The sequence below is a fragment of the Salmo salar genome, chromosome 15 (assembly GCF_965601325.2).
Source record: "Salmo salar chromosome 15, fSalSal1, whole genome shotgun sequence".
Taxonomy (NCBI): Eukaryota; Metazoa; Chordata; class Actinopteri; order Salmoniformes; family Salmonidae; genus Salmo; species Salmo salar.
The window spans coordinates 46082629-46106375 of record NC_138305.1 but is presented as its reverse complement, the minus strand read 5'-3'; the positions used below and the strand labels follow the sequence as shown (position 1 = coordinate 46106375).

The 23747-nt window shown below is 42.5% G+C and overlaps 2 protein-coding genes across 2 annotated transcripts; both read left to right on the top strand.

The window, feature by feature from the left end:
- The first annotated feature begins 9609 nt into the window (after positions 1-9609).
- srp9 (signal recognition particle 9) lies at positions 9610-11467 on the top strand. Its single transcript, XM_014144577.3, has 3 exons — positions 9610-9850; positions 10290-10358; positions 10920-11467. Exons 1-3 carry the CDS (start codon positions 9779-9781, stop codon positions 11031-11033), a joined length of 255 nt encoding a protein of 84 aa, XP_014000052.1. The 5' UTR covers positions 9610-9778; the 3' UTR covers positions 11034-11467.
- Positions 11468-11750: 283 nt separating this feature from the next.
- On the top strand, positions 11751-23703 carry ephx1 (epoxide hydrolase 1, microsomal (xenobiotic)). The gene is made up of 9 exons (XM_014144575.3): positions 11751-12213; positions 14734-14924; positions 15043-15223; positions 15400-15618; positions 15762-15891; positions 17670-17884; positions 18608-18716; positions 18851-18973; positions 22732-23703. The coding sequence occupies exons 2-9, from the start codon at positions 14742-14744 to the stop codon at positions 22937-22939; spliced, it is 1368 nt and encodes a 455-aa protein (XP_014000050.1). The 5' UTR covers positions 11751-12213; positions 14734-14741; the 3' UTR covers positions 22940-23703.
- The last annotated feature ends 44 nt before the right edge of the window (positions 23704-23747 follow it).

Genomic DNA, 23747 nt, shown 5'->3' with positions numbered 1-23747 from the left:
CATTCACTAGGTCCCCCCGTGTGGTTCTGGGATTTTTGCTCACCGTTCTTGTGATCATTTTGACCCCACGGGGTGAGATCTTGCGTGGAGCCCCAGATCGAGGGAGATTATCAGTGGTGTTGTATGTCTTCCATCTCCTAATAATTGCTCCCACAGTTGATTTCTTTAAACCAAGCTGCTTACCTATTGCAGATTCAGTCTTCCCAGCCTGGTGCAGGTCTACAATTTTGTTTCTGGTGTCCTTTGACAGCTCTTTGGTCTTGGCCATAGTGGAGGTTGGAGTGTGACTGTTTGAGGTTGTGGACAGGTGTCGTTTATACTGATAACAAGTTCAAACAGGTGCCATTAATACAGGTAATGAGTGGAGGACAGAGGAGCATCTTAAAGAAGAAGTTACAGATATGTGAGAGCCAGAAATGTTGCTTGTTTGTAGGTGACCAAATACTTATTTTCCACCATAATTTGCAAATAAATTCATTAAAAATCCTACAATGTGATTTTCTGGATTTTTCTTTCTCATTTTGTCTGTCATAGTTGACGTGTACCTATGATGAAAATTACAGGCTTCTCTTATCTTTTTAAGTGGGAGAACTTGCACAATTGGTGGCTGACTAAATACTTTTTTGCCCCACTGTATGTGTTTGTTGAGTGCTTGGTGGGAGATTCTGTAACGGCTGTCGTCGGATTTAGACCAAAATGCAGCGGGGAAATGTGCACTCATCTTCTTTATTATGATCGGACAAGAAGGAGAACCAAAATAAACATGTACACAAAGAAAACACAACGACTATTCACAGGCTGGTAAGGCACAAGGCTATACACAGAACAATCTCCCACCAAGCACTCAACAAACACATACGTATATATAGGACTCTCAATCAGAGGCAACTAGAAAACACCTGCCTCCAATTGAGAGTCCAACCCCAATAAACAAAACATAGAAATACAAAAGACTAGACAGAACATAGAAATACACTAACATAGAACAGTGCCCAAAACCCCCCGGAATACATAAATCAAATACCCTGCTAAACAAACCACCACCCCGAACCACATAAAACAAATACCCTCTGCCACGTCCTGACCAAACTACAATAACAAATAACCCCTATTACTGGTCAGGACGTGACAATAATGTCCTAGGAGTGTCATCTGATGAAGATCATCAAAGGTTAGTGCTGCATTTAGCTGTGGTTTGGGTTTTTGTGACATATATGCTTGCTTTGAAAATGGCTGTGTGAATATTTTTTGCTGGGTACTCTCCTGACATAATCTAATGTTTTGCTTTCGCTGTAAAGCCTTTTTGAAATCGGACAATGTGGTTAGATACAGGAGAGTCTTGTCTTTAAAATGGTGTAAAATAGTTATATGTTTGAGAAATTGAAGATTTAGCATTTTTGAGGTATTTGTATTTCACGCCACGCTATACCATTGGATATTGGTGAGGCGTTCCGCTAGCGGAACGTCTGTCCCTAACAGGTTAAATAAACAAAACAATAACCGAACTAACAGCCTTGCAGGCTAACCACAGCAGTGCAAAGAACAACCTCCCACAATCCCCAAAACAAACATACTCCTAATTATAGGACCTTCAATCAGAGGCAACGATACACAGCTGCCTCCAATTGAAGGCCCCAATTCCAAAACCTAAACATAGAATTAAACACCCTAGAACAGACATAGAAAGATACAATATAGAACAATGACCAAAACCCCGGAATACATAAATCAAACACCCCTCTACATAAACAAACACTCAAAACCATATAAAACAAATAACCCCTGCCACATCCTGACCAAACTATAATAACAAATAACCCCTTTACTGGTCAGGACGTGACACCCAGACTATTTGCCTTGCCCCACCCCCTCTTCTACGCTGCTGCTACTCTCTTTTATTATCAATGCATAGTCACTTTAATAACTCTACCTACATATACAGTGAGGGAAAAAAGTATTTGATCACCTGCTGATTTTGTTCGTTTGCCCACTGACAAAGAAATGATCAGTCTATAATTTTAATGGTAGGTTTATTTGAACAGTGAGAGACAGAATAACAACAAAAAAATCCAGAAAAACGCATGTAAAAAATGTTATAAATTGATTTGCATTTTAATGAGGGAAATAAGTATTTGACCCCCTCTCAATCAGAAAGATCTCTGGCTCCCAGGTGTCTTTTATACAGGTAACGAGCTGAGATTAGGAGCACACTCTTAAAGGGAGTGCTCCTAATCTCAGTTTGTTACCTGTATAAAAGACACCTGTCCACAGAAGCAATCAATCAATCAGATTCCAAACTCTCCACCATGGCCAAGACCAAAGAGCTCTCCAAGGATGTCAGGGACAAGATTGTAGACCTACACAAGGCTGGAATGGGCTACAAGACCATCGCCAAGCAGCTTGGTGAGAAGGTGACAACATTTGGTGCGATTATTCGCAAATGGAAGAAACACAAAAGAACTGTCAATCTCACTCGGCCTGGGGCTCCATGCAAGATCTCACCTCGTGGAGTTGCAATGATCATGAGAACGGTGAGGAATCAGCCCAGAACTACACGGGAGGATCTTGTCAATGATCTCAAGGCAGCTGGGACCGTAGTCACCAAGAAAACAATTGGTAACACACTACGCCGTGAAGGACTGAAATCCTGCAGCGCCTGCAAGGTCCCCCTGCTCAAGAAAGCACATATACATGCCCATCTGAAGTTTGCCAATGAACATCTGAATGATTCAGAGGACAACTGGGTGAAAGTGTTGTGGTCAGATGAGACCAAAATGGAGCTCTTTGGCATCAACTCAACTTGCCGTGTTTGGAGGAGGAGGAATGCTGCCTATGACCCCAAGAATACCATCCCCACCGTCAAACATGGAGGTGGGAACATGATGCTTTGGGGGTGTTTTTCTGCTAAGGGGACAGGACAACTTCACCACATCAAAGGGACGATGGACGGGGCCATGTACCATCAAATCTTGGGTGAGAACCTCCTTCCCTCAGCCAGGGCATTGAAAATGGGTCGTGGATGGGTATTCCAGCATAACAATGACCCAAAACACACGGCCAAGGCAACAAAGGAGTGGCTCAAGAAGAAGCACATTGAGATCCTGGAGTGGCCTAGCCAGTCTCCAGACCTTAATCCCATAGAAAATCTGTGGAGAGAGCTGAAGGTTCGAGTTGCCAAATGTCAGCATCGAAACCTTAATGACTTGGAGAAGATCTGCAAAGAGGAGTGGGACAAAATCCCTCCTGAGATGTGTGCAAACCTGGTGGCCAACTATAAGAAACGTCTGACCTCTGTGATTGCCAACAAGGGTTTTGCCACCAAGTACTAAGTCATGTTTTGCAGAGGGGTGAAATACTTATTTCCCTCATTAAAATGCAAATCATTTTATAACATTTTTGACATGCGTTTTTCAGGATTTTTGTTGTTGTTATTCTATCTCTCACTGTTCAAATGAACCTACCATTAAAATTATAGACTGATCATTTCTTTGTCAGTGGGCAAACGTACATAATAAGCAGGGGATCAAATACTTTTTCCCCTCATTGTACCTGCTGGAGCGCGTGCTATGAGTGGGTGCTGCTATGGTGACCAGTGAGCTGAGATAAGGCGGGGCTTTACCTAGCAGAGACTTGTAGATGACCTGGAGCCAGTGGGTTTGGCGACGAGTATGAATCAAGGGCCAGCCAACGAGATCGTACAGGTAGGCAGTGGTGGGTAGTATATGGGGCTTTGGTGACAAAACGGATGGCACAGTGATCGACTGCATCCAATTTGTTGAGTAGAGTGTTGGAGGCTATTTTGTAAATGACATCGCTGAAGTCAAGGATCTATAGGATGATTTGATATTGGCCATTACCACAAAGAACAGCGCTTTGGCGTGGTATATTGGCCATATACCACAAACCCCTGGGGTGCCTTATTACTATTATAAACTGATTAACCAACATAATTAGAAGAGTAAAAAGTATGTTTTTGTCATTCCCGTGGTACACCGCTGATAAACCATGGCTTTCAACCAATCAGCATTCAGGGCTCAAACCACCCAGTTTATAATTATAAATAAATTCCATTTGCACATGTGCATAACTATAGATAAATCCGACAGGAGAGTTTGAGTGATGAAAGTTGGACAGAGGATCTCGAAATCTCTGTGCATGAAACACTTGGACAAACTTCAAAAACCAAATGTTAGGCTATTTTCTGGCATTATGTGCCAGATGTCAAGACTACAAACCGGTTTAAATGGCCTATTTGGGAGATTGACTTGTTATTTCAATATGCATAGACTACTGACTAAAATCTAGGTTTATAATTGCAATTCAATTTTGCCATTGTTTGCTGAGCGAGATGCAGGTAGCCTATAACCCCTGACAGTCCAAAATGCCAACATCACTTTTCAGGGATAAGTCCACAATGAAACTGACATTAAATGTGGAGAATGATACATTTGCGAAAGAGCTGTGACCATGATCACAATTGATAACTTCCAATTTAATTATTGTCCATTAATAATTGTATAATAACACAACAACAACAAACGGAGTTATAAGCTATTTATTAAATATGTTTGCCAGCTCCAGGTAGATTACACAAGTGGCACATATTGATTTGCAAGGACTCCAGTGATATCTTCATTTCATTATATATTTATTGTATCAAATGGTAGGCTACAGTAGCCTGCAATGGCATATAAATTAATAGGTGACTTGATGGCCATCATATGCAAATGTAGCTTATCATCTTCACATTTAATGTCATTTTCATTGGGGACTTTTTCCCATAACACAAGCTCGCGAGGGAGTTCCATAACTTCCATTTCAAATTTCCACTCGCGCAGCCCGCAAAACCCTTCGATTGATACAAGTTGACATTAGAATGCAGTTTATTATAAACCACCTCTGAGCGAATGTGTCTAAATACCTCTAGTCCACCTAAAGTCATTTTCCAATGCTTTGTCGCCATTATATCAGTTCTAGCGCGTTAATATGTTTTATGGAAAAAGGGTGTCTCGATAATGAACAATCTATCTAGCCTATCTACAACTGGTAAACAGTTGTCACGACGTGCGCGCGTGCTGCTCTGTCTCCGTGACTCAGCTTCCTCTGCTGCAGCACTGCTCACACACCCCGCCGACCCTCCCCCTCTCCCACCATTCAATTCAATGGGCCATATTGGCAATGGAAACATGTTTACATGAGCTCCAATAGTACTCACTAGATTAGTGTCGTAGGTGCAACAGTGCGTGACAACTCTTTTTACAGTCTATGGTGATTAAAACCCCATCAAAATATGTTGATTTTGTGTATAGAGCACACTTCTGACAAAACAGAATTCACTTTTTCCTCCAGGTTTTCTTTCATTTTCTGCAATGTTGCAAACTAGCATATATTGCTCAAAAAAATAAAGGGAACACTTAAACAACACAATGTAACTCCAAGTCAATCACACTTCTGTGAAATCAAACTGTCCACTTAGGAAGCAACACTGATTGACAATACATTTCACATGCTGTTGTGCAAATGGAATAGACAACAGGTGGAAATTATAGGCAATTAGCAAGATACCCCCAATAAAGGAGTGGTTCTGCAGGTGGTAACCACAGACCACTTCTCAGTTCCTATGCTTCCTGGCTGATGTTTTGGTCACTTTTGAATGCTGGCGGTGCTTTCACTCTAGTGGTAGCATGAGACGGAGTCTACAACCCACACAAGTGGCTCAGGTACTGCAGCTCATCCAGGATGGCACATCAATGCGAGCTGTGGCAAGAAGGTTTGCTGTGTCTGTCAGCGTAGTGTCCAGAGCATGGAGGCGCTACCAGGAGACAGGCCAGTACATCAGGAGACGTGGAGGAGGCCGTAGGAGGGCAACAACCCGGCAGCAGGACCGCTACCTCCGCCTTTGTGCAAGGAGGAGCACTGCCAGAGCCCTGCAAAATGACCTCCAGCAGGCCACAAATGTGCATGTGTCTGCTCAAACGGTCAGAAACAGACTCCATGAGGGTGGTATGAGGGCCTGACGTCCACAGGTGGGGGTTGTGCTTACAGCCCAACACCGTGCAGGACGTTTGGCATTTGCTAGAGAACACCAAGATTGGCAAATTCGCCACTGGCGCCCTGTGCTCTTCACAGATGAAAGCAGGTTCACACTGAGCACATGTGACAGACGTGACAGAGTCTGGAGACGCCGTGGAGAACGTTCTGCTGCCTGCAACATCCTCCAGCATGACCGGTTTGGCGGTGGGTCAGTCATGGTGTGGGGTGGCATTTCTTTGGGGGGCCGCACAGCCCTCCATGTGCTCGCCAGAGGTAGCCTGACTGCCATTAGGTACCGAGATGAGATCCTCAGACCCCTTGTGAGACCATATGCTGGTGTGGTTGGCCCTGGGTTCCTCCTAATGCAAGACAATGCTAGACCTCATGTGGCTGGAGTGTGTCAGCAGTTCCTGAAAGAGGAAGGCATTGATGCTATGGACTGGCCCGCCCGTACCCCAGACCTGAATCCAATTGAGCACATCTGGGACATCATGTCTCGCTCCATCCACCAACGCCACGTTGCACCACAGACTGTCCAGGAGTTGGCGGATGCTTTAGTCCAGGTCTGGGAGGAGGATTATTATGCCCTCAGGAGACCATCCGCCACCTTATCAGGAGCATGCCCAGGTATTGTAGGGAGGTCATACAGGCACGTGGAGGCCACACACACTTCTGAGCCTCATTTTGACTTGTTTTAAGGACATTACATTAAAGTTGGATCAGCCTGTAGTGTGGTTTTCCACTTTAATTTTGAGTGTGACTCCAAATCCAGACCTCCATGGGTTGATAAATTGGATTTGCATTGATTATTTTTGTGTGATTTTGTTGTCAGCACATTCAACTATGTAAAGAAAAAAGTATTTAATAAGATTATTTCATTCATTCAGATCTAGGATGTGTTATTTTAGTGTTCCCTTTATTTTTTGGAGCAGTGTATAACAACTCCCTGCAAAATGTGTCCATCCTGGTCAACAACATTGTGAGGAACATAACTAGCACCAAAAGGCATGTGGGGGGAGGGTTCTTGAAATGTAACATCTAATCAATATCTTGCGTCTGGGAGCCAGCCAATACAAAATTCTCCAGACCTCCAAGGGAGGAGTAACAGGCCATGATTTTGGAAATATGGCAACACAAGACTACTACTAAGCTAACATATGGAATTGTTTTAAGATGGTCATACCAACGATAATTTAGCTATTTGATTTTGAGTTTTAGGTCCCCTGTAGGTAAAAAAAAGACATTTGGCCTTACTGCTATTAGCCCATAGAAACACACTGAATAACAGATTCATACATGTAAAAAACGGTAAAAAATACAAAACTGTTATCGAAAGCAAGTATGTTTTGAAGGGTCTTTCCTATATCAGGAAGAAAGCTTAGGAAAATGAAAAGATTGTGCGGAATTACATGGAATTCCCTTTATACCTTTGACGTGGAAATGCCCTATCACTTCCATTCATTTTTCGGCCCGGTACTGGGTTACCTTCAGACGAGTCCCCTGACACTTTAGAGATGTCATATGGTCTGACAAACCCCGCTGTAGCTCTGCCACATTCTACCGCAGATGCGTAAGGCCGACATCGGCGGACGTGGTGGATTGAGACGCAACCCATGAAAAACAGATATATTTACCTTAAACAGACAGACTTTGATGGGGATTTATTTATTTACTATGACTCGAGTGGAGCATGGGGGGGGCCTCACGCAGATACATTTTGTAAAAAAAATTATTATGCCCAGCTCATAAGGCTCCTTGATGATGTGTGGCCTGAGGCAATGGCATCTTCTGCCTAATGGTAAATCCACCAATGCTTGTTTCAGATTGAGGACTAATTATAGGCTACATGAAAACTATACATTATTGTCACGTCTTGACCATAGTAAGTTGTTATTTTCTAAGGTAGAGTAGGTCAGGGCGTGACAGGGGGTGTTTGTCTGTTTTTGTATTTCTATGTTAAGTTTCTAGTTTTGTATTTCTATGTTGGTGTTGTTTGGGTTGATCTCCAATTGGAGGTAGCTGATCCTCGTTACCTCTAATTGGAGGTCATATTTAAGTTGATGTTTGTCCCACCTGTTTTGTGGGTGGTTATCTTTTGAGTAGTGTGTTTTCCTCTCTGCGTCATGGTTTGTTGTTTTTTGGGTTTCAAGTATTTAGTGTAAAGCATTTAGTTTCACGGAATAAATAAATATGTGGAACTATGAACACGCTGCATTTTGGTCCGATCATTCAGACAGCCGTGACAATTAAGCTCTTTTTTGCCCTTCCTGGAACAGGGAGGAGAGTCAGAGCATCTCAGAGACTGAGATGAAAGATGATATTGACCTATGATACTGGCCTTGAGATTCAGTGGGCTATTCAAGTTCATTTTCACCTGGTCTGTGCAGCAACAATTAATGTAGTTAAATCATAAATAAACAAATTATTATATAAAACAAATAAAGGGTGTTATTTGTCTGGGGTGTGGCCAAATTTAGACTCTAGAGAAAAAAATTACTCCAAATCCAATCCTCCTACTATACACCCAGAATTCCAGTGCCTTTAAGGGTGTATTATAGGCCTATGTGGCTGTTACAGTGACAGAGGTCAGAGAGGAGCCTATTTCTACATGATGTCCTGCCACAGGTGGCCTGACCTTGTGACTTGTGGATGGGTTAAATCAGGGAGACAGCCCTTTCACTGTCATCCATCAATCTAATCTATAAATCACTGTGTGAAACAAATACGCCACACTGATGTCACCATCACTAAAACGGACCACTAGTGACATATTAGCATGTTACTAGCCTATGTGACAAGGGTGGTGATTATGATACAGATACATAGAATATGAGTGAATCTTTCAAATATGTATCAAATGTAAAGTGCATAATGCCAGTTGTTCAATGTTCCCTAAAAAGAGGAGGATGAAAACCAGCTAAAACTCATGTTCGTCAAATTAAATGTACATTCATGTCCAGGTCTGCTTCACTAAATTCAGAGGTGGAAATGGAAGTTGTTTGTAAAATTAATATGGTTCTATATCATTTTTTAAAATCATACAGGTCTATGGACTGCTCTTGTTTGTCAAACATCTTTGGTGTGTTTACATTTTAGTCATTTAGCAGACGCTCTTATCCAGCATTTTTTTGTACTGGCCCCCGTGGGAATCGAACCCACAACCCTGGCGTTGCACACACCATGCTCTACCAACTGAGCCACAGGGAAGGCTGTTGTTGTTGTTGTTGTTGTTGTCAAACGGGCCATTATTTAATTAAAAGTGGAAATAAATATTGAAATATTTAGTCGAATTTCTTATGCTGTATGTTTTATTCTGTTGAGAATAAGGATTTTGTCAAGAAGAATGAAACCTAATATTAATTTCTGTTCCGTTCACTTTCTTCTAATGAAAGCTCTCTTGCGCTCTTGAAAAAACATACCGTAAACCCTTTCTTTCGGCCACCTACTGGTTGATGTGTGAAGGCCGCCATGGTTGAATCGCAAAGATTGTGGGTTTCTTTCTGGAGGAGTATTATGTCTCGTAGCTAAGTAGAATCTTTACTAGAATTACGACATACCTTGAACTCCACAGTATTGTGCTCTGTTATTGGTCAGCACAGCACTCGTCCAATCACAGACGTTTGTATACGTCGGTCTTTTCTGTCTGGTGGTTCGCTGATGTGGTTTTTAAGAAGTTAGCTTGTAAACCTCACAGGCCAATTTAACCAGTTTTTCTCTTATATGTTAGTTCTTATTCACACGGATTATGCCTTATTATCAAACATGGGAAGAGTTTGCTCGTGCAGCAGAAAAACTATATTTGACAGATCCAATGAAGGTAGCTAGCTAACTACGACATTTTTCTGTTGAGAGCAAGCTTGAAATCTTGATAGCTAACGTTAGCTAGCTAGCGAGCAAAATGTATTTAGAAATGGTTATTTTACAGCACAAATAGATGTGATAGCCAATAATAACTATCACTGTTAGAGGGATGGAGTCTAGGTGCAGGATAGCTAGCTAGTTTGTTAGCCGTTTTTAAAAGCAATGCAGCCAGCTGTTAGCAAACAGTAGTTAACGTTAAATATGCTGGCAAATGTGAATTGTTAGGAAAACGACTGCCTAACTAATGCTAGTCAACTTTTGAAATATGTGTGAGCATCATGAAGATATCAACCATGGTGTAATGCATGCATGCAGCTATGCCTGTTGACTATTTCAATAAATAGGCTAAGCGTTTTCAGTTATGTTTGTGCATTCTTTTCTCTCTTTTGATACAGGTCAGGGTGGTTCTCAAATACAGACACTGTGATGGTAACCTTTGCATCAAAGTCACCGATGATGCAGTGGTAAGTTCAAGAGAAGACAGTCTGCTCCCTTTGCTCAGATTTTGCACATCTGTTTGAATCCTACATAGCCCAATAATAGACTAAGGGAGCCTGATGTAACTCATAGTCCAGGGACCTTACATGCTCTGGAGCCAAAACATCCAAGTACTCCCACCTAAACCGGAATCGATTCTCAATTGTGGTACGGTTCTAAAAACATGAATCCCTCTACTTTCATATCACATCAACATAATTTCACAAATGCAAAATACACACTTTACTGTACACTTTTAACTGGTTTTAACACAGTTACAGCTGACATTATTTTTCAGTGACAACACGTTTGTGGCGTCAGTCTTCCTTTTAAACATGTTTAGAGCAAGCATCGAGGCTCTTAATAAAACTCCCCCAGTCAGAAGATACTATTGTCATATCCTACATGGCTGCACTAATCTGTTGCTTGCAAGACTTTGTTGACATGTAGATATTTATTTTTTTACAACCAATTTTGGCCTCATGTTGTGAACTATTCTTCTGTTTCCCTCTACCTAATCCACAAATCCTTCTCATATTCCATTGCAGTGTTTACAATACAAGACGGACCAGGCCCAGGACGTGAAGAAGATAGAGAAACTGCATGGCAAACTGATGAGGCTTATGGTGTCCAAGGAAAGTGGTGCTGTGGAAATGGACTGAACACCCTTACACATAGTTGTATTAACTCTTCTTTGAGTCTAGACTGTGGTGTCAATAGCACAAACGGAAGAGAACGGAGCTGGAATGACGACATTGGATCATGAGAGGGAAGAGAGGGTGGAAATCAAAATGGAGAGCATAACCTTCGCTGCTCTAAAGAGGGATTTGCTGAAGCTCTTTTAAAGAGCTTTTATTTATTTTCAGTTTTAAGATGGACTAAAAACAGATGGAGAGACGCATGTCTATTTATGTATGTTTTTTTTTCTTCACATCTGGAAAAGTTCATGAACATGTTTAAGTGAACATGAATGAAGCATGACCTTTTTGATATTCGCACATGCTATTTTAGTGAAAGAAGAAACATGCCTCCAATGTAATTTAGTCAACTTTAAAAATAATTGCGTTACTCAATAAATGTTTATATACCCCCGTAACAGCCAACATCTCTCAATAACTCAAAGATTTTGATTTAAAGCATTGTGTGGTTCCATTTCAATATCTCCCCATATTGCTTTTGTTCAAGCTGCCATACTAAGCACACAGTTGCTGAATGTTTTCAAATGTTCCCTATTAATAATCAAGAATGCCTGATTTTTCTGACACCCTCCATTGATTTGAAAATAACTTCTCCTCAAACCAGGTCAGTACCACGCTTGGAGAAGCATCTGTTCATTCTCTTATGCGTTTGTTCATCATATTTGCACAGTTGCGTCTTAAAGTAGCCCTCCAGTCTCCTTTTCACCTTGTTTAACACCTGATTTACTTAACAAAAGGAACATCTCAATAGGTGGTCCAGGTAAGTCAGACATGGCACGGGGTGGGGGACGGGACTTTACTCATGTTCTTTATTGCGCCTCTATTGTTCCTCAAGCAAGGGGAGAGGCCGATGGCATCGAGACTTTCTATCAAACCAACTCCTTGCATGCACTACTCAAAGTTTGCAGGTGTCTAAATAAACACTATTTTGCCCCAAAAAATAAAAAAACTTTAGTGCATGTACTTTACTGGATTTATACTTGGGATATCACTTTTCAACAGGAAAAGTTCAAAAATCACTAGAGGACGTCTTTAACCAGTAGACAAGAACTACGTTTCCCATGAATCACTGGTCTCCATTTCGACACAACTGGCAGAGGGCAGAATTGTCATTGCATCTTGTGGAACAACGAACCAGCAGCAGGTGAGATGAACTCCTCTAGCAAGTAATACAATCCAAAATAATAGCTCCAAAAGTATTGTTGGTCAATATTTCTTATCGAGAATGTATTAATCAATATTTCCTCATACCTACGGAATGTAGGATAATAAAACATTGTTGCAAGTTGATGCAATTGAAAGCTGTGAATTTTGGATTGTTGTGATGAGATAACGGTCAGGTCTATCAATAGAACTGGAAGGCTTGAATATTTTTCATTAAATAATAATTGTACATTTTTGGGTGTTTTGATAACAATTTTGGAAAAGCAGCATCGATCTATATTTCAAGTAGGTTAAAACTTTGTAGCCTCTCCATTGTAGGTTTATATAACTGTTATCTGAAATATAGAAACATCAAATGAAATGTCAGGACTGATGTGATATGTCATGCCAGGCCTGTTTTTGCGGGTTGCCATCTGCTTGTTCCAGAAAAAAAAGCTTGTTTTGTCCTCATGGAGGGAAATTCCAGGGCTCAGTACTTTCATTTTATAGTTTGTAATCACAAGATTCAAAGGGAAACGTTTATTTTCAGAATTGCTGTATGGATAAATATAGATAATTTTCTGTCAGATGAAAAACAAGTTATGTCAGTTGTAAGTATATCAATAAAGAGAGATACTCACAAAGAAATCGGATTGATATGTTTCTAAATTCATGATGAAAGTTGTTGTGGTATCAGAGGCCGGCCAGAGAAATGCTTTGTCATGCATTTTGGCCACCATGAATTGTGACTATGGGGCCTTGTCCACTCCATTCTTTACCTAATCCTTTCAGAAAGGAATTCTGTGCAACAACAGTGCTACTTTGTTCTATTTTTCACATTTTCTGCAAACCAGTCAAGTAGACTTATGTGTGTCTGTGTAAATCTGTAGTGCTTGTAACCATACATTTCAGGTATTGCTGATTATTTTTCTACTGTAAACCACATGCAACACATGTATCCTACAAACAAAAACTATTAATTCACTCACTACTAAGCATTTACATACAGTACCAGTCAAAAGTTTGGACACACCTACTCATTCAAGGGTTTTTCTTTAGTTTGACTATTTTCTACATTGTAGAATAATTGTGAAGACATCAAAACTATGAAATAACACATATGGAATCATGTAGTAACCAAAAAAGTGTTTAATGAATCAAAATCTATTTTAGATTTTAGATTCTTCAAATAGCCACCTTTTGCCTTGATGTCAGCTTTGCACACTCTTGGCATTCTCTTAACCAGCTTCACCTAGAATGCTTTTCCAACAGTCTTGAAGGAATTCCCAAATATGCTGAGCACTTGTTAGCTGCTTTTCCTTCACTCTTTGGTCCAACTCATCCCAAACCATCTTAATTGGGTTAAGGTCGGGTGATTGTGGAGGCCAGGTCATCTGATGCAGCACTCCATCACACTCCTTCTTGGTCAAATAGCCCTTACACAGCCTGGAGGTGTGTTGGGTCTTTGTCCTGTTGAAAACAAATGATAGTCCCACTAAGCACAAACCAGATGGGATGCACATCGCTGCAGAATGCTGTGGTAGCCATGCTGGTTAAGTGTGCCTTGAATTCTAAATAAATCACTAACAGTGTCACCAGCAATGCACACCCACACCATCACAGGTCCTCCTCCATGCTTCATGGTGGGAACCACACATGCGGAGATAATCCGTTCACCTATTCTGCGTCTCACAAAGACACAATGGTTGGAACCAAAAATCTCAGATTTCGACTGGTCTAATGTCCATTGCTCGTGTTTCTTGGCCCAAGCAAGTCTCTTCTTCTTCTTATTGGTGTCCTTTAGTCATGGTTTCATTGCAGCAATTCGACCATGAAGGCCTGATTCACGCAGTCTCCTTGGAACAGTTGATGATGTGTTACTTGAACTCTGTGAAGCATTTATTTGGGCTGCAAATTCTGAGGCTGGAAACTCTAATGAACTTATCCTCTGCAACAGAGGTAGCTCTGGGTCTTCCTTTCCTGTGGTGGACCTCATGAGAGCCAGTTTCATCATAGTGCTTGATGGTTTTTGCGGCTGCACTTGAAGAAACTTTCAAAGTTCTTAACATTTTTCGGATTGACTGACCTTCATGTCTTAAATGAATAATGGACTGTCGTTTCTCTTTGCTTACTTGAGCTGTTCTTGCCATAATATGGACTTGGTCTTTTACCACGTAGGGCTATCTTCTGTATACCACCCCTACCTCATCACAACACAACTGATTGGCTCAAACATTAAGAAGGAATTTAAGAAGGAAATAAATTCCACAAATTAACTTTGAACAAGGCACACCTGTTTCATTAAACCCTTTTTTGATTACTACATGATTCCATATGTATTATTTCATAGTTTTGATGTCTTCAATATTATTTTACAATGTAGAAAATAGTAAAAATATAGAAAAACCCTGGAATGTGTAGGCGTGTCCAAACTTTTGACTGGGACTGTATAAGGACCATTTTAAAGGGCATTAATTGTAACATGTCTGCTATCCCTGATTTGTTTCTCCTGTTCACCCAGAAAGCACCATGTTTACAGAGGTTCTGTTAGCCCTGGTGGTGGGAGGAGTGATCTACTTTCTGGTGCAGAAGAGTAAGAGGCATCAGCTGAAGAGTGAGGATGGCTGGTGGGGGGAGGGGACTCCCCCAGACAGGGAAGAAGATGTCAGCATTCGCCCGTACACAGTCCGGACGGATAAGGAGGAATTGGAGGTGAGATGCGGAGAGGGATTATGGGCCTAGAGGAGAGCCGAACTTGCTCTTAGAGATTTAAGGCTTACGCAACAGTGTTTAATTGTTGATTAGTTGAACCTCATATTGCTCCCCCCAGGACCTGTACAGGAGAATAGACCAGACCCGATCCTTCCCTTCTCTAGAGGACAGCCAGTTCACCTACGGCTTCAACTCCCAGTATCTGCAGAATGTGGTCTCCTACTGGAGACATGATTTTGACTGGAGGAGACAGGTGGAGAAACTGAACAAATACCCACATTACAAAACCAACATTGAAGGTGAGATGGTGTGTTGTCATTTAGAACAAGATGAAACTGAGCAAGCAGATCTATTGGCTGCCAGTAAATACTACGTAACTTTAAGTCAACGTCAAACTTTGCATAAAAAATAATAATAATATGAGTCCAGGAAATTACTTATGGTTCATTCAAGCATCCTCTGACCCATGTACCAGGCATTGACGTCCACTACGTCCATGTGCGGCCCAAGAACCTCCCTGAGGGCGTGACTGCTGTGCCTTTGCTCATGGTGCACGGCTGGCCAGGCTCTTTCTACGAGTTCTACAGGATGATACCCCTCTTGACTGAACCCTCCAACCCAGACGACATCGTGTTTGAGGTGGTCTGTCCCTCCATCCCTGGGTACTGCTTCTCTGAGGCTCCACATAAGAAAGGTAAGTGGTTAGAAGCCTGGCTGGGGTCAAAGGTCACAAATGCCTTGCCCATTGAATCTAAAAAAGAGTGTCTGCAAGATGAACTTTATATCAGGTGACTTAGTATTCGTTTTCCCTACTGAATGATTATTTTTATGTTTCAGGTTTTGACTCGGTTTGTGCGGCCCGTGTGTTCCACAAGCTGATGAAAAGACTGGGTTTCCAACAGTTCTATGCTCACGGAGGAGACTGGGGATGGATCATCACCACCAACATGGCCCAGCTGGAGCCCAAGTAAGACAGACAAACACACAAAGATATGGCCAGATCTTAGCCTAGGCCATGGGAGACATAGCCAATATTATGTTTGATCCCTCATTTAGGGTATTTAGAATGTGTGGGCATGTTTTATGAGTTACAGTGCCTTCAGAAAGTATTCTCACCATTTCACTTTTTCCACATTTCATTGTGTTACAGTCTGAATTTAAAAATGGATTAAATTGAGATTGTGTCTACACACAATACCCCATAATGTCAAAGTGGAATTTTGTTTGTAGAAAAATAAAAAGCTGAAATGTCTTGTCGGTAAGTATTCAACCTCTTTGTTATGGAAAATAATTTCAGGAGTAAAAATGTGCTTAACAAATAACATATTAAGTTTCATGGACTCATTCAGTGTTCAATAATAGTGGTTAACATGATTTTTAATGACTAACCCATCTCTGTACCACACACATATAACTATCTGTAAGGTCCCTCAATTAAGTAGTGAATTTCAAACACAAATTCAAGCACAAAATCAGGGAGGTTTTTCAGTGACTCGCAAAGAAGGGCACCTATTGGTAGATGGGTGAAGATAGACACTGCATATCCCTTTGAGCATGGTGAAGTTATTAATTAGGGTTTGGATCACTACAAAGATACAGGCGTCCTTCCAAACTCAGTTGCTGGGGAGGCTGAAAACTGCTCAGGGATTTCAACATGAGGCCAACGGTGATTTTAAAACAGTTACAGAGTTTAATGGTTGTGATATGAGAACTGAGGATGGATAAATAGCATTGTAGTTACTCCGCAATACTAACCTAAATGACAGAGTGAAAAGAAGGAAGCCGGTACAGAATACAATATTCCAAAACATGCATCCTGTTTGCAACAAGGAACTTAAGTAATACTGCAAAAAATGTGGCAAAGAAATAAAGTTTTTGTCCTGAATACAAGGTGTTACGTTTGGGGCAAATCCAACACAACACATCACTGAGTACCACTCTTCATATTTTCAAGCATAGTGGTGGCAGCATCATGTTATGGGTGGGTATGCTTGTCATCGGCAGGGACTAGGGAGTTTTTTAGGATAAAAAGAAATGGAATATGGTTATGCACCAGCAAAATCCTAGAGGAAAACCTGGCTCAGTCTGCTTTCCAACAGACACTGGGAGACGATTCACCTTTCAGCAGGACAATAACTACATTAGAGTTCCTTACCATGACGACATTGAATGTTCCTGAGTGGCCTAGTTACAGTTTTGACTTACATCTGCTTGAAAATCTATGGCAAGACTTGAAAATGGCTTTCTAGTAATTATCAAGAAACAACATGACAGAGGTTTATCATTTCTTTTAAGAATAATGGGCAAATATTGTACAATCCAGGCGTGCAAAGCTTTTAGAGACTTACCCAAAAAGACTCACAGGTGTAATTGCTGCCAATGGTGTTTCTAACATGTTTTGTCTCAGGGGTGTGAATACTTATCTAATCAAGATATATGGGCGTTTTATTTTTCATAATTTTTTAATAAATGTTTGACACTTTGACCACTTTGACACTTTGACACTTTGACCAGTATTTTTAGATCGTTGACCAAAAATGACAATTAAATCAATTTTTATCCCACTTTGTAACACAACAAAATGTGGAAAAAGTCCTGGGGTGTGAATACTTTCTGAAGGCACTGTATTAGCTACTGTTATTAATTCAGACGTCATCTGTGAATGATATGAAGTCAGAAAGTCTCACAGTTTGACTCAGATTCTGTGTTGTACTACATCTCGGCTCTCTGGTTTTGTCACCCTAGAATAATCAAAGGCTTGCATCTCAACTTTGCTCCCCCCTCCAAGCCGGGCCTGCCCATGGTTCTGTCTATAATGCTGGGCCGCCATTTCCCCAAGATGTTTGGCTTCAATGAGCACGACATCCAGCGCATCTACCCCGTTGTGCAGAACCTAGTGGTGGAGTCTGTCAAGGAGTCAGGATACATGCACATCCAGGCCACCAAGCCTGACACTGTGGGTAAGAGCAGTGGTGGAAAAAGTACCCCATTTTCATACTTGAGTAAAAGTCAAGATATCTTAATAGAAAATGACTGAAGTAAAAATGAGTCACCCAGTAAAATACTACTTGAGTAAAAGTCAAAAAGTATTTGGTTTTAAATATACTTAAGTATCAAACGTAAATGTAATTGCTAAAATGTACTTCAGTATCAAAAGTAAAAGTATAAATCATTTCAAATTCCTTATATTAAGCAAACCAAATGGCACAACTTTTTTGTTTTTTAAATGTACTGATAGCCAGGGGCACACTACAACAAAGCATTTGTGTTTAGTGAGTCCTTCAGATCAGATGCAGTAGGGATAACTAGGAATTTTCTCTTTAAGTGTGTGAATTACACCATTTTCCTGTCCTGCTAATCATTCAAAATGTAACGGGTTCTTTTGGGTGTCAGGGAAAATGTATGGAGTAGAAAGTACATTATTTTCTTTAGGAATGTAGAGGAGTAAAAGTTGTCAAAAATATAAATAGTAAAGGTACCCCAAAAACGACTTAAGTAGTACTTTCTAGTATTTTTACTTAAGTACTTTACACCACTGGGTAAGAGAGGGAACCAATTTTGAAGGGGAAGCGTTCTGGGCTACACACAGCTTTAATTGCTGCTTCTGTATAGACCAGGACCAGGAATAAGAAACTGTGTTGTAACATATATCTGCTCTATATGCGTCTGCTCTCTTCCTGCAGGTCGAGGGTTGAATGATTCTCCAGTGGGTCTTGCTGCTTATATCTTGGAGAAGTTTTCCACCTGGACTGACCATGACTTCAGGAACCTGGATGATGGAGGACTTACGAGGTAGAACATCTTAGACTTGAACCACAGCCTTTGGTGTAAAATAGCATAGTTAATTAGTATCCAAAGGCTTCTTTGTCAAATTACCATGGCCATGTTTATGGCTTCTGTTTTTTAGCACCTCTCTTGCCTTGCAGGAAGTTCAGTCTGGATGACCTGCTGACCAACGTGATGATCTACTGGACATCTGGCTGCATCATCTCCTCCATGCGCTTCTACAAGGAGAACTTCAGCAAGGGTCTTGACCAGCCACACTCAAAGTGAGAGGACTGTTGCTATGGAATAGCTATGTAACATCTACTGCATGTGCTGTAATATCTACTGTATGTATGTGATGTAATAGTCTAGCTATTACATCACATACATACAGTGTGCAGATTTTGCATGAAAAACCAGGATAACATCTCTTTGCATCTCACCAGAGTGTGCATGAAGAAAGAATCAAAACAAAAGATTGCTGAGGAAGTTTGTATTTCCCGCGATTCGATGATAGAGCATCTTTGGAAAGGCAGAATCATTGACTACAAATTACTCAGCTGTATTGTTACACAAAAGGATGCACTCCAACTTCTGATCAAGAATCGTGAATAAACTGGTAATTTTGTTATAAACAAGCCAGAAGACAAACAAACACCTGGATACAACCTGTCCAACATCACGAGCCAGGTAGCAAGACAAGTTTTTGAGACAAATACCAAAGCCAGCTTCAATGACCCAGACAAGGCCCTAGTTGCTGACTACTTGGCCCATACAACTGCTACAGCTGACAAGCATTACCGCTTGAAGACAACAGTCAATGCATAATGAATAAACTAAGTTTGAGCCTATTCCTGGTAACATTGAACCACTGTAGTTTAAATCAATTATAATTTCTAAAGTGGAAGTTGGAAAGTTATATTTGAGTGTCATTGAGTGTTCATTCCAATCTCCTTTGCATTAGCGTAGCCTCTCCTGTAGCCTGTCAACCATGTGTCTGCCTATCCCTGTTCTCTCCTCTCTGCACAGGCCACACAAACGCATCACACCGCGTGGCCGCCGCCACTCTAACCTGGTGGTCCCAGCGCTCACGACCCACGTGGAGTTCCAGGTCTCCGGCAGCCTCTGGAACTGCCGGACTGCGGCCAACAAGGCAGAGTTCATCTCAGCCTATGCTACCCTCCAGTCCCTCGACTTCTTGGCGCTGACGGAAACATGGATTACCACAGAAAACACTGCTACTCCTACTGCTCTCTCCTCGTCTGACCACGTGTTCTCGCATACCCCGAGAGCATCTGGTCAGCGGGGTGGTGACACTGGAATCCTCATCTCTCCCAAGTGGACATTCTCTCTTTCTCCCCAGACCCATCTGTCTATCTCCTCATTTGAATTCCATGCTGTCACAGTCACTAGCCCATTCAACCTTAACATCCTTATCATTTATTGCCCTCCAGGTTCCCTTGGAGAGTTCATCAATGAGCTTGACGCCTTGATAAGTTCCTTTCCTGAGGATGGCTCACCCCTCACAGTTCTGGGTGACTTTAACCTCCCTACGTCTACCTTTGACTCATTTCTCTCTGCCTCCTTCTTTCCACTCCTCTCCTCTTTTGACCTAACCCTCTCACCGTCCCCCCCTACTCACAAGGCAGGCAATACGCTTGACCTCATCTTTACTAGATGCTGTTCTTCTACTAATCTCACTGCAACTCCCCTCCAAGTCTCCGACCACTACCTTGTATCCTTTTCCATCTCGCTCTCCTCCAACACTACTCACTCTGCCCCTACTCAGATGGTATTGCGCCGTCGCAACCTTCGCTCTCTCTCTCCTGCTACTCTCTCCTCTTCCATCCTATCATCTCTTCCCTCTGCTCAATCCTTCTCCAACCAATCTCCTGATTCTGCTTCCTCAACCCTCCTCTCCTCCCTTTCTGCATCCTTTGACTCTCTATGTCCCCTATCCTCCCGGCCGGCTCGGTCTTCCCCTCCTGCTCCGTGGCTTGACGACTCATTGCGAGCTCACAGAACAGGGCTCCGGGCAGCCGAGCGGAAATGGAGGAAAACTAGCCTCCCTGCGGACCTGGCATCTTTTCACTCCCTCCTCTCTACATTTTCTTCCTCTGTTTCTGCTGCTAAAGTCACTTTCTATCACTCTAAATTCCAAGCATCTGCCTCTAACCCTAGGAAGCTCTTTGACACGTTCTCATCCTTCCTTATTCCTCCTCCAACTCCACCCCCTCCTCCCTCTCTGCGGATGACTTTGTCAACCATTTTGAAAAGAAGGTTGACGACATTCGATCCTCGTTTGTTAAGTCAAACGACACTGCTGGTCCTGCTCACGTTGCCCTACCCTATGCTTTGACCTCTTTCTCTCCTCTCTCTCCAGATGAAATCTTGCGACTTGTGACGGACGGCCGCCCAACAACCTGCCCGCTTGACCCTATCCCCTCCTCTCTTTTCCAGACCATTTCCGGAGACCTTCTCACCTCGCTCATCAACTCATCCTTGACCGCTGGCTACGTCCCTTCCGTCTTCAAGAGAGCGAGAGTTGCACCCCTTCTCAAAAAACCTACACTCGATCCCTCCGATGTCAACAACTACAGACCAGTATCCCTTCTTTCTTTTCTCTCCAAAACTCTTGAGGGTGCCGTCCTTGGCCAGTTCTCTTGCTATCTCTCTCAGAATGACCTTCTTGATCCAAATCAGTCAGGTTTCAAGACTGGCCATTCAACTGAGACCGCTCTTCTCTGTGTCACGTGCTCTCACCACTGGTGTCCCCCAGGGCTCAGTTCTAGGCCCTCTCCTATTCTCGCTATACACCAAGTCACTTGGCTCCATCATATCCTCACATGGTGTCTCCTATCATTGCTACGCAGACGACACACAATTCATCTTCTCCTATCCCCCTTCTGATAACCAGGTGGCGAATCGCATCTCTGCATGTCTGGCAGACATATCAGTGTGGATGACGGATCATCACCTCAAGCTGAACCTCGGCAAGACGGAGCTGCTCTTCATCCCGGGGAAGGACTGCCCGTTCCATGATCTCGCCATCACGGTTGACAACTCCATTGTGTCCTCCTCCCAGTGCGCTAAGAGCCTTGGCGTGACCCTGGACAACACCCTGTCGTTCTCAGCTAACATCAAGGCGGTGACCCGATCCTGTAGGTTCATGCTCTACAACATTCGCAGAGTATGACCCTGCCTTACACAGGAAGCGGCGCAGGTCCTAATCCAGGCACTTGTCATCTCCCGTCTGGATTACTGCAACTCGCTGCTGGCGGGGCTCCCTGCCTGTGCCATTAAACCCTTACAACTCATCCAGAACGTCGCAGCCCGTCTGGTGTTCAACCTTCCCAAGTTCTCGCACGTCACCCCGCTCCTCCGCACACTCCACTGGCTTCCAGTTGAAGCTCGCATCTGCTACAAGACCATGGTGCTTGCCTATGGAGCTGTGAGGGGAACGGCACCTCCGTACCTTCAGGCTCTGATCAGTCCCTACACCCAAAGAAGGACACTGTGTTCATCCACCTCTGGCCTGCTCGCCTCCCTACCTCTGCGGAAGCACAGTTCCCGCTCAGCCCAGTCAAAACTGTTCGCTGCTCTGGCACCCCAATGGTGGAACAAGCTCCCTCACGACGCCAGGACAGCGGAGTCAATCACCACCTTCTGGAGACACCTGAAACCCCACCTCTTTAAGGAATACCTGGGATAGGATAAAGTAATCCTTCTACCCCCCCCCCCCCCCCCCCAAAAAAGATATAGATGTACTATTGTAAAGTGGTTGATCCACTGGATATCATAAGGTGAATGCACCAATTTGTCGCTCTGGATAAGAGCACTCTGGATCGCTCTGGAGTCGCTCTGGATAAAAGCGTCTGCTAAATGACGTAAATGTAAATGCAAATGTAGCTAGCATGAGGCACTCCACATTCAGAACATAAAAAACTTTGTCCTGATAAGTCATGCTGTTAAAGTAGAAAGGACTCAAACCAATTTTATGTTTCAGTAAACTAATACACTTTTTCGCTTCCTCTTTACCCAGGATGCCAGTGCACGTGCCCACCGGTTTTGCCTGCTTCCCCAACGAGCTGATGCACACCCCCAAGCTGTGGGTGCAGCAGAAGTACCGCAAGCTCAAGACCTTCACGCCCATGGCCCGAGGAGGACACTTCGCCGCCATGGAGGAGCCAGAACTCATGGCCCAGGACATCCAGAACTTCACCAAGATGCAGGAGAAGAGGAAGAAGTGATCCTCTAGTCCGCACATCAGCCTTCCTTGTTTACCAAACAGCACCAGTTGCTAGATCAGCTAGCACTGGTATTGTGATAGCACTGAAATGTGCCAGAAGTTACTTACTGATAAACCCATAGAGAGAGAGAGACCTCTGCCATAGCTGGCTGTTTTACACCCATGAGCATATAATACTAGCCAGGTCCCAGATCAGTTTGTGCTGTTTTGGCATGACAACCACAAACAGTGCAGTCTGGTCTGTGACCAGGCTAATATAATACAGTAAAGCCCAGGGTTGGGGTCAATTCCATTTCAATTCCAGTCAATTCAGAAAGTAAATCAAATTCCATATTTCACTCATTGAAAAGCATTGAAGAAAATTGGAATTTGAGTTTGAATTTCAGTGTACTTCCTGAATTGAAATAGAATTGACCCCAACCCTGGTAAAGCCTCTCAATGCCTACTGCCAATGAGGTGGTGTAGAAAATGTACTCTCTAGTTAGGAAATTATGAATGGATCAATGGATGAGTGAATAGAAGATAATTTTGTTTAGGTTCTTCTTGAATTTAAGAGAGCACAGGCAGTTCTTCGTTCAGATTACTGGCATAGTCTAGGCCCGAGTGGTTATCAAATGATGCATAAAATATCAGGTGATATGTATTTTACTTTGAATACCTGTTCTTATTTACTCAAATTTATTTACAATGTTATAGCATTACATGAATAGCACTTTGTATTTCAGACACTAATATCCTGATCTATACATATTAATAAACATTTAAATTAAATTAGTGTACTGTTTTTCTGCTAATGTCTTGGGCACACC

Bases quoted from the DNA above. Each gene is read 5' to 3' on its own strand.
- srp9 (XM_014144577.3), top strand. From the start codon at position 9,779: ATGCCTTATTATCAAACATGGGAAGAGTTTGCTCGTGCAGCAGAAAAA. The intron at 9,851-10,289 runs GTAGCTAGCTAA...CTTTTGATACAG, and splicing joins ATTTGACAGATCCAATGAAG to GTCAGGGTGGTTCTCAAATA. The intron at 10,359-10,919 runs GTAAGTTCAAGA...ATTCCATTGCAG, and splicing joins AAGTCACCGATGATGCAGTG to TGTTTACAATACAAGACGGA.
- ephx1 (XM_014144575.3), top strand. From the start codon at position 14,742: ATGTTTACAGAGGTTCTGTTAGCCCTGGTGGTGGGAGGAGTGATCTAC. The intron at 15,224-15,399 runs GTGAGATGGTGT...CCCATGTACCAG, and splicing joins TTACAAAACCAACATTGAAG to GCATTGACGTCCACTACGTC. The intron at 18,974-22,731 runs GTGAGAGGACTG...CTCTTTACCCAG, and splicing joins CTTGACCAGCCACACTCAAA to GATGCCAGTGCACGTGCCCA.